General features: G+C 42.3%; 1 protein-coding gene across 1 annotated transcript in view; it reads right to left on the minus strand.

The window, feature by feature from the left end:
- The window catches only part of KCNH1 (potassium voltage-gated channel subfamily H member 1), a 197,676-nt gene that overhangs the window by 107,271 nt on the left and 76,243 nt on the right, over window positions 1-14,162 (minus strand). Inside the window, exon 7 of the mRNA XM_019515899.1 lies at window positions 1,677-2,103. Coding sequence (XP_019371444.1) covers window positions 1,677-2,103 — 427 coding nt within the window. The remainder of the gene's footprint in view (window positions 1-1,676; window positions 2,104-14,162) is intronic.

Consider the following 14,162-nt stretch of genomic DNA (forward strand, 5'->3'; position numbering starts at 1 on the left):
AATACCAGGTCAATGCATGGAGTGGATGGAGCAAACTCCAGGTCCACCACCCAACATCAAAAATCTGCTCAATATAGACCTCCTATGGAAGACATATTAGAGACAATCACCTGCCCTGGGGAGCCTGCCTATGTGGTCACAGTGCTTCCCCTGCCAGGTACATTAGTGCAGGCCATCTGGGAACCCACCACAAAGATGGGTCAGTTCAGTCCATCTAAACAAGATATACAGTAGTGCCCACTGCTCAGTCCCCTTTAGCTCTGAATTTTTTTAAGTCATGATGAGCCACCATACTGAATACATTTCAGCTTCCTCCTCACTCCCACAGTTGAGCTGTGCCTTTCTTTTCCATTTCCAATCATTCCTGTTTCTTCATCAGCCTTAAATGTCTGGCAAACATCGCCAAATGAGGCCCCAGACAGTTCACCCAGAATCCCTCTGTTGCCAACTCTCTCAGCCTGTCATATATGATTCGTGTGGTCCCACCCTCCATGAGGTGGAGCCAGACCAGGTTGCCCTGTGTCTCATCAGCATATACATTTTTGGAACATCCCATAGCTCATGACAAGAACATCCAGCTAATTAGCCCGTGGATCCTTTTGTGGGGGGGCAGGGGTATCTGGAGTACGCACACACATGGAGCACTGCTGAGCTGTAGGGTCACCATAGGTTGAAATGCTATTGACTGGTGAGACCCAGCCCCATTAACTATATGGTAAATTCTGAACATTTTGGCTTTGGACATGGGTTTGTTCTATATATCATATGTATTTGTTCTACATAAGTAGGTGCCAAAGTGCTTCTTAAGAGTATGTTTATATAGGACCTATGCTAAAACTTGCAGCAGTTTTAAAAAAAGGTAAAATGCATCAATTCTGGATGAAGTAAGTCTAAGGGTACCATGTGCAAATTGCTACAGCTATATTTCATTTCAAGGTCAGTGTTTTCAAATTTGCTTCTCACTTCCATGTACTCAGGGAGAGCAGGGTCTGACAGTAAAGAGGGGAATGGGCTGCAGGGAAAGGAAGCTGGGCGGGAAGCAGAAGGCAAGAGGGCTACCTGACCCCCCAGATTTATTTTCTCTGCTGTGGCAGTGGGAGGGGGACAAATTCAAGGCCAACCTCCAATAATTAGATTCTATACCTGGACAATTATAATAAGTTCATAACTTTTCCATACATAAAATCTAACTACTGAGAGGTGGTCATCTTATATTTGAGTAAATAAGTACTTCTACATATTCCCCCTCCCCCCTTTCAGTACACTGTGAAACTAATCCATAGCATCAAGCAGGACTTTCCTACTTTGGTGTAAGCTCTGTAAAATCATCTAGCGGGGAAAAAAGCAAGCTATAGTACCCTGTAAGTCAGTTTAGAGTGTGTAGATTCTGTTATATTGAATCATTTAAACGTAAGCAGAAATTCAACTATGTTTTGCTGCAGAAACAGTCATTGTAATATTCTGCAACATGAGCTAATTTTCACACATCCTGGTAACATTTCTTATCAGAAAGCAGTCTACATAATAACATTTAGATTTGCCTCCAAGCCTAATTTTTAAAACTTGGTTAGGAACAGTTGACATGCTGCCTAAGAAGTTTTTATGAAGCTAAACATTTACAGCAAGACTCTGACTACAGGCCATTGTGTATGGAAAATGGAATCTCTGATACTTACAGCCAATCATCATCATAGCAACAGCAAAGATCTTCTCTCCATCTGTAGTCGGAGCAATATTCCCAAATCCAACACTGGTGAGGCTAGTCATTGTGAAGTACAACGAGGAAATATAAACAGAATCCTTGCTGGGCCCTCCTTCCCATTTTCCAAATGACGCGTTGAATCGGTAAGGTGTTCCTATGGAATCCCCTAGCTGGTAAAGCCAGCTTTCCGTTCGGATTGTGTTTGTATCCTCATTAATAACTTCGTAATCTCCTATGCTGTACCAAATGCAGGCCAACCAGTGAGCTGCAAGACCAAATACGCACACCAGCAGAACCAAGACTGCTGCTCCATATTCAATGTAATGATCCAACTTCCGAGCCACACGACCCAGCCGAAGTAGTCTGACTACTTTAAGTGAGCTGAACAAGCTACTGATTCCCTAGAAGAATAAAGCACAGTGGGCTATTAGAATTCATCATTAAATTACTTAATGTTTTTCCCAATATTAGTCATCATCTGGGCTTGCAAAGAAAGGGTTTTAGCTCGACAATGATGCCTGCTCATCAAATGGCATCTGCAAAAGAACACTATTATGAATTTTAAGTTCAGTGGCCTGTTACCAAGGTATACACAAACTTTCATCTGTGTTGTTTCACTTGCATGCAGATGCCATAGGGTTGCTCTTAGAATTTCTCATGTCAATGGACATTTGGCAGGACAGCTGATCAATCTAGACATTAAAGGGGGCTTGTGTGAATATAATCTGATTTGCAAGCCCAGTTTGGTGTAGACATTGACCCTCAGGATTTAGTAGCAAGCTTAAATGCTCATTGACTGTATGGTCCAATAAAAACAAATAGAACAAACAATTTTTTATATAATAACAAGTCATTTTGAATTGCTCAAGTTTCATAGTGCTTTTCTAAAAATTTTACTGGAACCTGAATACCTGTGAGGATTCAAAATATGGCTGGTTTGGAGTTTCTCACATTAGCACTCAAGGTACCTCTAATCACTAAGCACTTTTAAACACTGAGTAATTGTTCTTCATGACATCTTTGCAGTTGACATGGTAAGTATTATTGCATTGGAACTCACGGCCTTCAATGAAGGCAGAAATGGGCCAACCCCCACAACTTGTATTGCTTTAGTGGCAAATACTACCACCCAACTTTGCAGCATAGCATGCCGAAAAGGATTCAAGAAGAAAATTAAAAATCCACACATTTAGGAGGACCAATATATCTGAATGTTTTTTTACAGAAATGGTCTCCTATTAAAAAGGCGTTTTGATGAGTTATGCTTTTGTTTTTTGTTGTAGTTAAGCAAAAAGCTAAGATCAAATTATAAGCAGCTTCTGGTTTTAATGAGTAATTCTGGAAATGCATAATTACATACTTCTGGTCATAACGTTTAAATGAAAGTTTGTTAAGTCATGCTTGAATATCGTTGGCTTCAATGTTTTAGTTTAGGCTTGTTTAATGCGGTGGAAAATGTGATTTAGTTAATAATATGTTGTACATATTAACATATGTTTCTAGTGACTGGAGCAATGCCTTTTCCGTTTATTTCATGAATCTGTCACAATCGCATTTACTTGTTCCTAGAAGATGTATGCCATTTGTTATTATTGGATGCTTTAGCAACAGAAGCCAACCTCAAGAGACTCTTGTTAATTCTGTTCAAGTAAACATGTTCAGAGGGGAGAGGGGAAAATGGTGTTTCTCTAAAACAGAATAATTTTTAGAGAAAAGCAATAGTAGCCCAAGGGGACAAGTTTCCTTCATATTTACTAATAACCACCATGAAGCATGAAAATCCACGAGTGCAGCGTCTTTTCACACCTTATGGACACATTAGCTTCTTTCTTCGTGTGTCACATTATGCTCTACTTCACTGACACCAAGCCTATGCTTGAAGTGCAATGTTTTAAGTGTGTACAAGGCATGTAAGACCAAATTTTAAAAAGAAAAGAAAAGAAGAGCTAGCAGTTGCCAGTACAGTATCAAAAAGGCAATACACACTAATAGGTGAATAATTGCACAAATGCAAACCCAAAGAGTTATTTGCAAACCCTTTTCCTTATTCTGAAGATTTAAACACCTGTCTGAAAGTGTACAGATGGGCTTTGACTGTCAAAGACATTTAAAAGGGGGTAAGACATAGTCCTTTGTTTTCAATTCTATTCCCCCCCCAAAAAAGTGCAGTTACAACTGGTCAGATTTGAACTCCTAGCTACCTTAAATGCAACTGTAAGCAAACAGACGCTTAGATTCTACCACATTTTCCTGCCATATGATTCAGATCCAAAACAGTTTGTTCAAATTAACCCACAAATAAGTGCTTATCTGCATGGCACAACACAGAACCGTGCAGAGACAACCAAAGATGCCCCAATTGCCTTGGTACTGGAATTACTAGATCAGGCTGCAGAAGCAGTCTAGGCACATTAGACTGGGTGGGATACTGTGCTAAACAGTCCAAATGAAAAGTCAGGTGTATTACTCCGAGTTACGTGCCTCACTAGAAGAGCTTACAACCTCTGGCATCTATGTAGGTGTAGCCTACATGTAGTTAAATAAGGCTTCAACATGCAGATACTATAGCTGTGCTTGGGACAGAAGTTCCCAAGAAGCTCCTGTCCCAGGAAGAGTTTCAAGATTTTGAACTTTAGCTTTGTTGCTAGTTAAATTCCAGAGAGAGGTTTTTGTTTAAGACAGAATGAAACATTCTTCCCCCTACCCCCTTTCATATTCTTATACACGTTCTTATATGTAAAAATCAAAATGAGAAGTCAGAACATTTTCTTTCAAGTGTCAAAGAGAAATAATCAGCATTGTTGGGACATTTCTTTTGAAAGACATTTCAAACAAAATACATTTTCACACAAAGCATTTGCTTCTGATGAATCTGCATTCTCTGAAGGAAATCCTGTCAAGGTTCTTCTTATGACTTCTAGCTTCAGTCAAAGGTTTTGTAGCAACATCCGCAATCTTCAGAGCAGTGGAAGAGAAAAACAGTAGTTATTAGCACTGCTGGCGCACCTAGCCACCCTAAGCATAGACCTCTGTGCTAGCTGCTGTACAAATGCATAACCATTGTTGTTGTCCATGTGGGAGTGACATGTTATCATTCAAAATTAAATAGATTGTAAGTCACTAAAAACAGAGGTCCAGTTGAACATCAGAATCATTTTAATTTGCAAATTATTTTCACATGAGCTATAATGAAAGAGTTAAGATATTTAACACATTAGGAAAGCCAAACCAAAGATGACCAATATGTTATATTTATACAGTGGCAGTCTACTTTTCAGTGTTACATAGCTAAAGAAGCAATAATACACTTCACATTGATTTTAAAATGCTATATGCTTGGAAACCATGTTGTCCTGGCTTTACTCCCACTAGTTTCAATAGTACACAGGAGCCCTTTTCAAAATGTTGCCTGTCATGTACAAGAGCTAAGCTAGAGGGAAATAGATAAGGAAACCAGAAAGTAAGCCAATAAAAGGATTTAAAAAAAAAAATCAAGCTGGATAATACACCACACAGTAGGTCACATTCATCACTGGCCTAAATGGGGAAACACTGATTAAAACCAGTGATACTCCTTTGCTTTACATTTGATTTTGGATTTAGTTACTGCCTGGTTCTAGATACATGCAATATCAGGATAATCCTGACTGCAGGTGGTAGTTAGACATTTTTTCTCTATCCAGTTATCTGTAATCACAACCATTTCTACAGGTTAGAGCAGCCAACATAACATCATATGCACAAACTGTAGTTAAATATCTATACCCTCTGGTTACTGACAGGACTCACAGTAAGGGAAAAATTGGACACCTTGCATCCATTAAATTTGTTTTGTGTACTCTGATTCTAGTTTATCAACATCCAGTTTATTCTAGTTAACAAGACAGGCAGGATAATAGAATTAGAAAAAAAGAACAAAAGAAGAATACATGGAAAAAGGATAGATTTAATACAGATTAAAGGCTGGCAGGTTCAAGAATAAAGGTGCATACATTCATTAAAAATTAATCCTAAAAGTATGACATAGGGATAAAGAAAATCTATTAATAACCTGATGCTTCATTATCTTACATACTACCATCTAAGAAGTCATACCTAAATTAATGCATCCATTTGCCTTTGATTCAATTATACTAGTGCATAGCAGTCACCTCCAGAAGTTTTCTTCATTTTTAATGCGCACAAACATCCAAGATAGATCTGGTGTCAGAACTATTTTTTATATATAGTACCAGTAGGGTGGCCACTGATGCATCCCCAGAATACAGGACAGACCTTTGGTGAGGAGTGGGCACCCTCAGTCAGTCAGTGATGAGGGGCAGGGTCACTGTCTCAGCCAGTCAGTAGTGATGGGGGGGGGGGGGGGGGCAATGGGCTCCTTAGCCAATCAACAGCAACGGGTTGGGCCACCACCTCCCTCCCTCCCTGGCTGGCTCAGAACCCTTCTCCTCCTGGTTGTGCACCAGCCTACCTCTAGGCACAGCCAACAGAATCACGGGGACAAATGATTGACATATATTTCCACCAGTTAACTGAAGAACAGGACTTACTGCTTTCTGCTCTTCATTCAGAAATGGCCAGTAGTGCTGTAAAAACTTCCTATTTGGGCAGGCACTTACTAGACAAAACAAAGATGGGATGCTGTTTTTGGAGGGGGAGGGGTCTCTATCTTCATGGTCTAGTTCCTGTTTAAGTTGTTTTGGCACCCCCACCTTACACCATGCTGTGCATGTGTAACGTGTATATAATGTGTGTAACAGCAGGTGGAACCAGGGGGCAGTCTGCAGAGCTGTGATACCCATTCTTAATGTGAAGCATCTCCCCAGGAGGAAATGTCGACAATATTTTGTTAAGGCCACCAAAATAAGCAATTCCTTTCTTGTAGTTGCATACTGGCACTCAGCTATTTTAAGGGTCAGCTTGCATAGGCTAGTACCTTTTCCTGGCCTCCTTCAACTCATGGCAAAACAGCTCCAATGCCAATATCACTTGTATCAGTGTCCAACAAGAAGGGTAACTGAGGATTGGGATATGCTAAGATAAGGGATGACATCAACCACTGCTTTAGCTCTATAAAGACATCTTGACATTCCTTCGTCCAGATGAACTTCACCTTATCAGAGAGCTTATGTAAGGGGCTTGCAATGGTAGCAAAATCTGCCAGAAACCTTCTATAATAGGAGGCTAAACCCAAGAAGCTGTGCAGTTCTGTTACATTTTGAGGTACTGGCCAGGCCTTTATAGCCTCCACCTTCTCTGGATCTGGGCCTATCCCCTCCGTGGAGATTACATGTCCCAAAAAGCTCACTTCCCTGCAGAAAAGCTGACATTTGGCAGGTTTAATGTTTAAGTAGGCTTCCTTCAGCCTCTTAAACAGTGCTTTCAGTTTCTGCAAATGCTCCTGAAAGGTTTTGCCTATCACAATGATATCATCCAGATACACTAGGCAGGATGTCCCTTGCAAATCCGTTAATACAATATCCATCTGTCTCTGAAGGATACTGGGAACATTATATAAACCAAAAGGCATAACATTAAATTTAAAAAATCCCTTCTTAGTGCAGAAAGCCATCTTAGCTCTGTCCTCTGGGTGCACTTCTACTTGCAGTACCTACTAGCCAAATCAAGGGTGGAGCACCATCGAGCTTTGGCCAGGAGGTCTAGCATGTCATCAATTCAAGGGAAGGGGTAGGCATCCTTAACAGTAACATTATACAGTCTATGATAAATCACACATAAAGCACATCATTCAGACCTCCATACCTCCCCATTTTTTCTCCAACACCACAGGGACAGCCCATGGGTTGAAAGACAGCCTGATAATGCCTCTTTCCTCCATCTCTTGCTGATGCTGATCAAGCTCTCTACTGGAAATGGATGGCTACTCTTCTATGCCTCTGTGACAGGTTTGGCATTGCCAATATTAAGCTGATGCTTTGTTAAGCCTGTATGCCCTAGGTCCTAGTCTCCAAGGCTGAGTACATCTGTGTACTTCAAAAAGGACTTCTTGCACTGCCCCTACTTGATCAGGCTCCAGGCCATAACTTAACTTGAACTTGCATCCAATTTTCCTGCATTCCAGTGAAGGTTACTGCCTGGCTCTCTAAGACTCTGGCTCTTGTCTGAGCTCAGTACTCTTAAAGCAATCAACCACTCTCATGCAGGGTCCTCCTGCAGGACAGCCACGCCCATCTCAAACATCCCAGTTACAGTGCCCTGATATGTGACCTGTGGTTCTGTTAATGTGCTACCAACACACTGGAATTTCATCCCTTTGGCTCTTACCCATTGCAGTTCCCACTAGGAATGCCAATTCATCAGTGAACTTAACTCCTCTTTTTCAAGGCATCACCTCTTTAGTTTGCCAGTGATCATCATCTCACTTCTAGGAGGTACAGCTACCCCTCGCTTAACGTCGTAGTTACATTCTTGAAAAATGCAACTTTAAGCAAAACAATGTTAAGTGAATCCAATTATGTCACAGTAGTTACCTACTAGCAGGTGGCAGTCGAACAATGTTATAACCAAACACTGCGCAACTTTAAATGAACACGTTCCCTAATAAATCAGTGATGTAATAACGAAACAAAGTTAACTGAGACAATGTTAAGTGAGGAGTACCTGCATTGTTAGATTTCTTTCCACTACCGCTTGCTCTCACTTGACCATCTGTGGTATACAAGGGGAAATGCCTCTCGAGAAAGTAACATGAACAATCTGCAAAATTCATAGTGACCTAATAATTTTTTGGGAACTCAGTGCCTAACAAGGCATCTTGACTGGCATTCTTTGCTACATGGCAGCTTTAGACCTTGAAGTTGATGGTTGTACTTCACTATCCCAGAATTGGAAGTGCTTCTCTATTGGCTGCCTTGACCACTAACCTACAGGGTTGAAAGCTTCTTTCTGTCTCTGTTGTAGCTTGCTCCCATACCCAGTTATTTGGGCACCTGAATCTAGGAGGAACTGGCAAGGAACTTCTCTTGGCTTTCCCTTCAGGCAGTATCTCAACTGTGTGACACCAACAATCACCACCTTATGCTGCAGGTCTCTGTGTCTGCTAACAGTGGATGGGCCCCTCTCCACTGCCCACCTCAGTTGCCATGACCTGAATGCCCCTTCTCTCTGCACATTCGCCCCAGAAGTGATCACAGCTGCCACAGTGCCAGCATCCATCAGCATTTTCCTGACAACACCTCAGCTGCTGTGGTTAAGGAGGATCTCCCCTTGCATGTCTACTCTGGAACTGGCTTTCCATACTCTTGTTGAGCTGGTGCAGTTCACCTCAGATCTCTCTCAATATCTCCATCACTGTTTGCAAGGCTGATCTGGGGTTGGAGTGTTTGTTCCTGACTTCTCCTCCTTGGCATGCACATGCACCCTTGCCTCACTGCCTTGGATATCTAGGACCTCCAGTTTTTTTCGCCACTTCCAGCTCTAGATTTATGGCATCATCCAAGCTATGGGGCCTCCCCAACTGAAGCTGGATCCACTTCTCCCTACTGAAGGCATTGCTGATGAACAGAGCATAGGCCAGGTATCTCTGGGCTGGCTTGTGAGAAGGCCTTTACAGCTTATCATCTAAGGACAATGCTAAATTTTTGCACCAACTCTACTGAAGTCTTTTTATGATTAAAAAAGCTGCATGGTCCCAGTCAGGACCTGTACTTGGTTCCAAAGCATTCCTAAGGACCCCTGTCAGGTTCTTACAGTCTTGTTTGGCTTCACTGCTGAGCCCACAGTAGACCTCCCTGGCCTCCCCTGTGAGCAAGGGGCTCAGGAATTTTAGTGTAGTAGCCTCATTCCACCAATTTAACTCAGCTGCCATTTCAAATTGTTCATTCAGTCACCCTATTTTTGCTGCTTCCCAATATAGGGCACTAGATTAAATATAGGCCTTGAGAAGCTAGATGTGGTATGTGTATTTTCCCCTCCCACTGCGGGTACCACCACCTCTGTGGTACTCATCTTCTCTGGTCAAATGGTCACACAACAAGTAAAATCTATACAAGCACTGCAGCAGTTTGTCCTGCACCTTATGGCTTGTGACCACCAATCCCCATTTGCCTGACTTGTAGCATGGGCCCATTTCAGAATCCCACTACCAGCAATTTGTTCCAACCTTGCAGCCTCAGAACGTAGCACAAGAAGCAAAGGGGACTTCCTACTTTTATACAAAAAATCATAAGGGTTGGGGTTACAAACCCACAGGCCAAAAGGGAGTGAACAGTTAAAAAGGTAAAGAAACATCAGCACTATGGTGACATATACTCAGCACTTTAAATTCCACACCCCACCCCCATCACCCAAAGATGTCCCCTAAATAAGCCTTTAGGCCCTAGGCAGACAAGGTTCTTTGGCTAAATCTGATGTATTTTATTAGATCAACTCAAACAGTTGGAAAAATTCTCCTTTGCAAGCTTTCAGGTATAAATACCCTTTGTCAGGCTAAGGAAGCATCTGCAGTTGGTGTCTGCTCTTCCTGGATGGAATGAATGGTAAAGAAGCAAGAGGCTGGGCTGTGTGCAAGAAAGGCAGTCAGTGAAACTGTAAATTAGAGCACTCATACAGCAGCCTGCAGCTGCCCCAGGTTTGCATCCAGCTCCTTCAGTCCACAGTCCTGGCTGACCAAGCCAGTGAGATCTCCAGTTCTCCTCCTTTGCGCAGGGCTGACCAAGTCCCAAGTGCATGCTGCTCTCTCTTCCCCTTATTCCAGCCTCAAGCGTCTTCTTCCTTTTTCCCTTGCCCCCCAGCCCCTGAGGGTTTCTGGGAGTTGCAGTCCAAATAGGCAGACATCACAGCTCTGCATCCTGCCCTGGTTCCACCTGCTGTTACACACATGTGGAAGCTCCTCCCCTGCATCCTGGCTGTGCTGCACTGCACCATTTGCAAACACTCCCCCTGCTGTGCTGCACTGAACTGCACCATACACAGATAATCCCCCTACACAGTGCAGCATATAGAGAGGAACTGGATGGCAGTCCAGTAACAGGACCTAAACCTGAAGCCTGATTCAAGTTTCACTCTACTAATGAGAATTCACTTGAGCAAGAATCTCAGAATTTGGGCTGATAAAAGGGTAAAAGTGGGACTGTAATAGATGCAAACAATTTGTAGAGAAATCCAGTTTAAAGCACCCCAATGGAAATTCAGTTACTTCCACTAGAATCCTTCAATTTGTTTTGAGAGGTTGCTGTTGGTTGACTTAGTTAGACGCCTTGACCAGTTGCTTTGTCCCCAGGCATACTAAACCAAGTAAAAAACTAGCGAACCATGTTATTGCTTTGACTTGAGATCCTCAGGCAGTGGCAGATTCTTCTCATATAGCACTTTATCAGGCCAAGGCATTTTAGTGTATTCCAGAAAAAGGTACATACTAGCTTAATACCATAACCAGCAAAGGCAGGATACAAAAGGAATAAGAAATAAATTTTCAGTGACACAATAGCAGCCTCCCTATACTCACTGTCTATTCCATGAGGCATGTATAAAATATCTGGAAGCACCATCACACAAAAAGAACAAGCTCTCAGATCACACAGGATCACCCCCCTCTCCCCCAACCCTTCCTATGCTTAAAACAATGTTACCATTCTGACATTTTTATGCAATCCAGATATTTTCTCTGTGCCTTGGTTATGCTGTATATAATCAGGGTACTGTGGTAAAGCCTGAATACATCAAAATTGGGCTAGGAATTGCTTTTTGTTCACCCAGTTTAGCCACACACCCAGAAATGGTTTATTTCTTTACCACAGTCATCAAGAAAACCGGTAGCAGAACTTGGGAGGGGTGAGTAGGGCACCGGACCTAGACACTAACTTAATGAGGGTACCAGAATGTGGTCCCCCAACCAAGGGATTGTGCACCATGGTAATAGCAGAGCCCTACACCCCCACTGTTGCAGCAGCAGCTGAGTGACCCACCACCATGCTACTTCTGTAGCAACAACAACCACAGCAGGCAGGTCGTGTCACACCAGCGGCAGCAGCCAGGGACATTTGCAAGTCCCCAGAGCAGGTAAGACTTATGTCCCACCTCACTGCTCCAGCTGGGTTTGCCTAGGGCACAAACCCTGCTAGTTATGCCTCTGAAGAAAGCACATCCAAAGTAACTTTTGTTATTTCTTAAATAGGAAGGAACCAGAAAGAAAAGACAGAGGAGTGAATTGGGAACCTGTTTATACACTATTGTAGATAACTTCCAACTTCCTTACGAGCTTTGGGTTGTGTTTAGTCTTTTGCAGCTATCTTTGAAAGTTAGCAGCATTCCTTTTCCAATCTCATACAAAATCTCTTCTTCCCCGACTTTGGTTTGGATCCATTCTATACATCATGGTTTTCATCACCATTTATTCCCTTATCTTGTTAAAAAAGCAGATAAAAAAGCCCTGAGGTGACGCACTAATGCTCCTATGATTCCATGAAAGCCAACTGCCTTTAGAATGAGAGATTATTCAACTAATAAGACCTAAATGAATATATTGTCAGTTCTGTAAAACAGTAATTTTTCAATTATCTGATCAGCAATGCATTCAGTTTTTCATTCTCAACTCGCTGTTTAGCTTTCAGGCTACACTATGCTTGTGTATGCTAAGTATTTTAATTTACTTCCATTATTCTTCAATTGTGTTTTTCTGTTTCTTCTTCATTATTGTAAATACCTTGCTTGAAACCTAGGTCTGTTGCCTGAATGCTAGAGACTTCTCTAATTCTTCTAATAAAGCAAACACCGGTTCATTTATATTTAATTCATCTTTCTTGATGATCTTTTAGTATGCATATCTGCCACCTCAACTAACAAAACTGATGGCTGGATCTCAATTTAGCTAATGTCAGCCAACAACTGATCACAATGAGACATGCTAGCACAGTGTATCCCAGAGATTTACATGGTGGTGACATGACTGGATTCCATTCCTACCATTAGATTTCATTCAGACAGTATCATGTTACTAGGTTTACAAGTCATTTTCCAGCCTAATTTACAGCATTATGGACCAAAATTCTTATCGGATGAAAAAATTAGCATGAAATTGTTCATCTTACCATTGTAAAGATATGCTTGAGTTTGGCTTTTGCATTCAAGCTCTTATACTACACTGGTCTTAACAAACATCAAGGGATCTCTTTTAAGTCACATATGTCCATTTTAGTTTCATAGTTTCATAGATTAAGGGTCGGAAGTTAACTGTGGTAATTGAACATCACACCCAAATATGCATTTGACAAAGTAGTCACCTATGGAAACTTATGCCCCTCTGAACCAGTTAGTCTGCCACTTGGCCTGCCTGCTACATAAATTTATAGTTTTTCATTGTGGAGAAATGAATGCTCTCAGATGATACTTAATTTCAATCTCAAAAAAGATTAAAACTACAGCTTTTTAAAAGTGGAGGAAATTTTAGTCCAGTGACTCATCCTTGGTAAACTACATTCAACACATTGTACCATTCATTCCAGGTCTAAGCCTAATACCATGTTGATTCAGTAGTCAATGGAAGATGCCCATTATTTGAAGTTCCTTTCCAGATAAAGGAAGGGCTTTTTTTTTTTAATTGTATATATTTTTTACTGTACAAAAGTAGCTTCTCAGTGTGGAAAAGCCTGGAGAAAAGTTCTTGAATGTTCATTCTATGTGGTAGAAACCTGAAACATTCTTTCTTTTTTGGACTCTGCTTCCCATTATTAACAAAGTGACAGTCTGAGAAGCATGAATTGTTACAATGCTTGAGCACAGGACTTGAAGGTAGCAAATTCAGGGTGAAGTTACAGGTTACACCTAGCGGTGTTAAAGTTAGAATGAGGTGTGAGCAGTCACACATTTAATACCCTTTCTTGCCTGCAGAGCTCTGATTTGCCACTAGAGGGCTGGTGAACAGGGGAATGGCTAGGAGCCAGGATACCTGGGCTCTATCCCTGCTCTGGGTGGGGAAGGCCTTGGAGCAGTGCATCCCAGGATGCTGAAGGACTGCAAATTGCTTGTTTTACCTCTGTGGAGCAGACTGAAGTTACCTTAATGTGGGCTAGATAGCACAGCCCAGAGTTAACCCTCACCTGAAGTAGCATAACTTTGAGATGCTCAGAGGGCACTTACCCTGAGTTAACAGGCTTTAACATGAAGACACTCATATTTTAAGTGAACTTAGTATGGTTTAATGGGACCCATTTGTGAAGACTGATGGCTTGTCCTGACCCATACCCCCGTGGCCGTGCTGGTGCCCGACCCCACTCCCAACCTGCAGTTCCCTGCCCCCACCAGCCCTGCCAGAAGGAGCCCCCAGCTGCCACCAGCTGCCCCCAACCCACTTGGGATGGAGCACAAGCAGCAAGTGCTGCCCCCAACCCGCCCCCCTTCCAGGCAGCAAGTGTGGGCCCCTGCATGTATGGGCACCAGCCCCATGCTGCTGGCCCAGGCATGCAGCTCCCCACCGGACTGCCCCCACCCCCTTCCCCCACTG

Source organism: Gavialis gangeticus, unplaced genomic scaffold (genome assembly GCF_001723915.1).
Source record: "Gavialis gangeticus isolate Ggan-Ray unplaced genomic scaffold, GavGan_comp1, whole genome shotgun sequence".
Classification (NCBI taxonomy): Eukaryota; Metazoa; Chordata; order Crocodylia; family Gavialidae; genus Gavialis; species Gavialis gangeticus.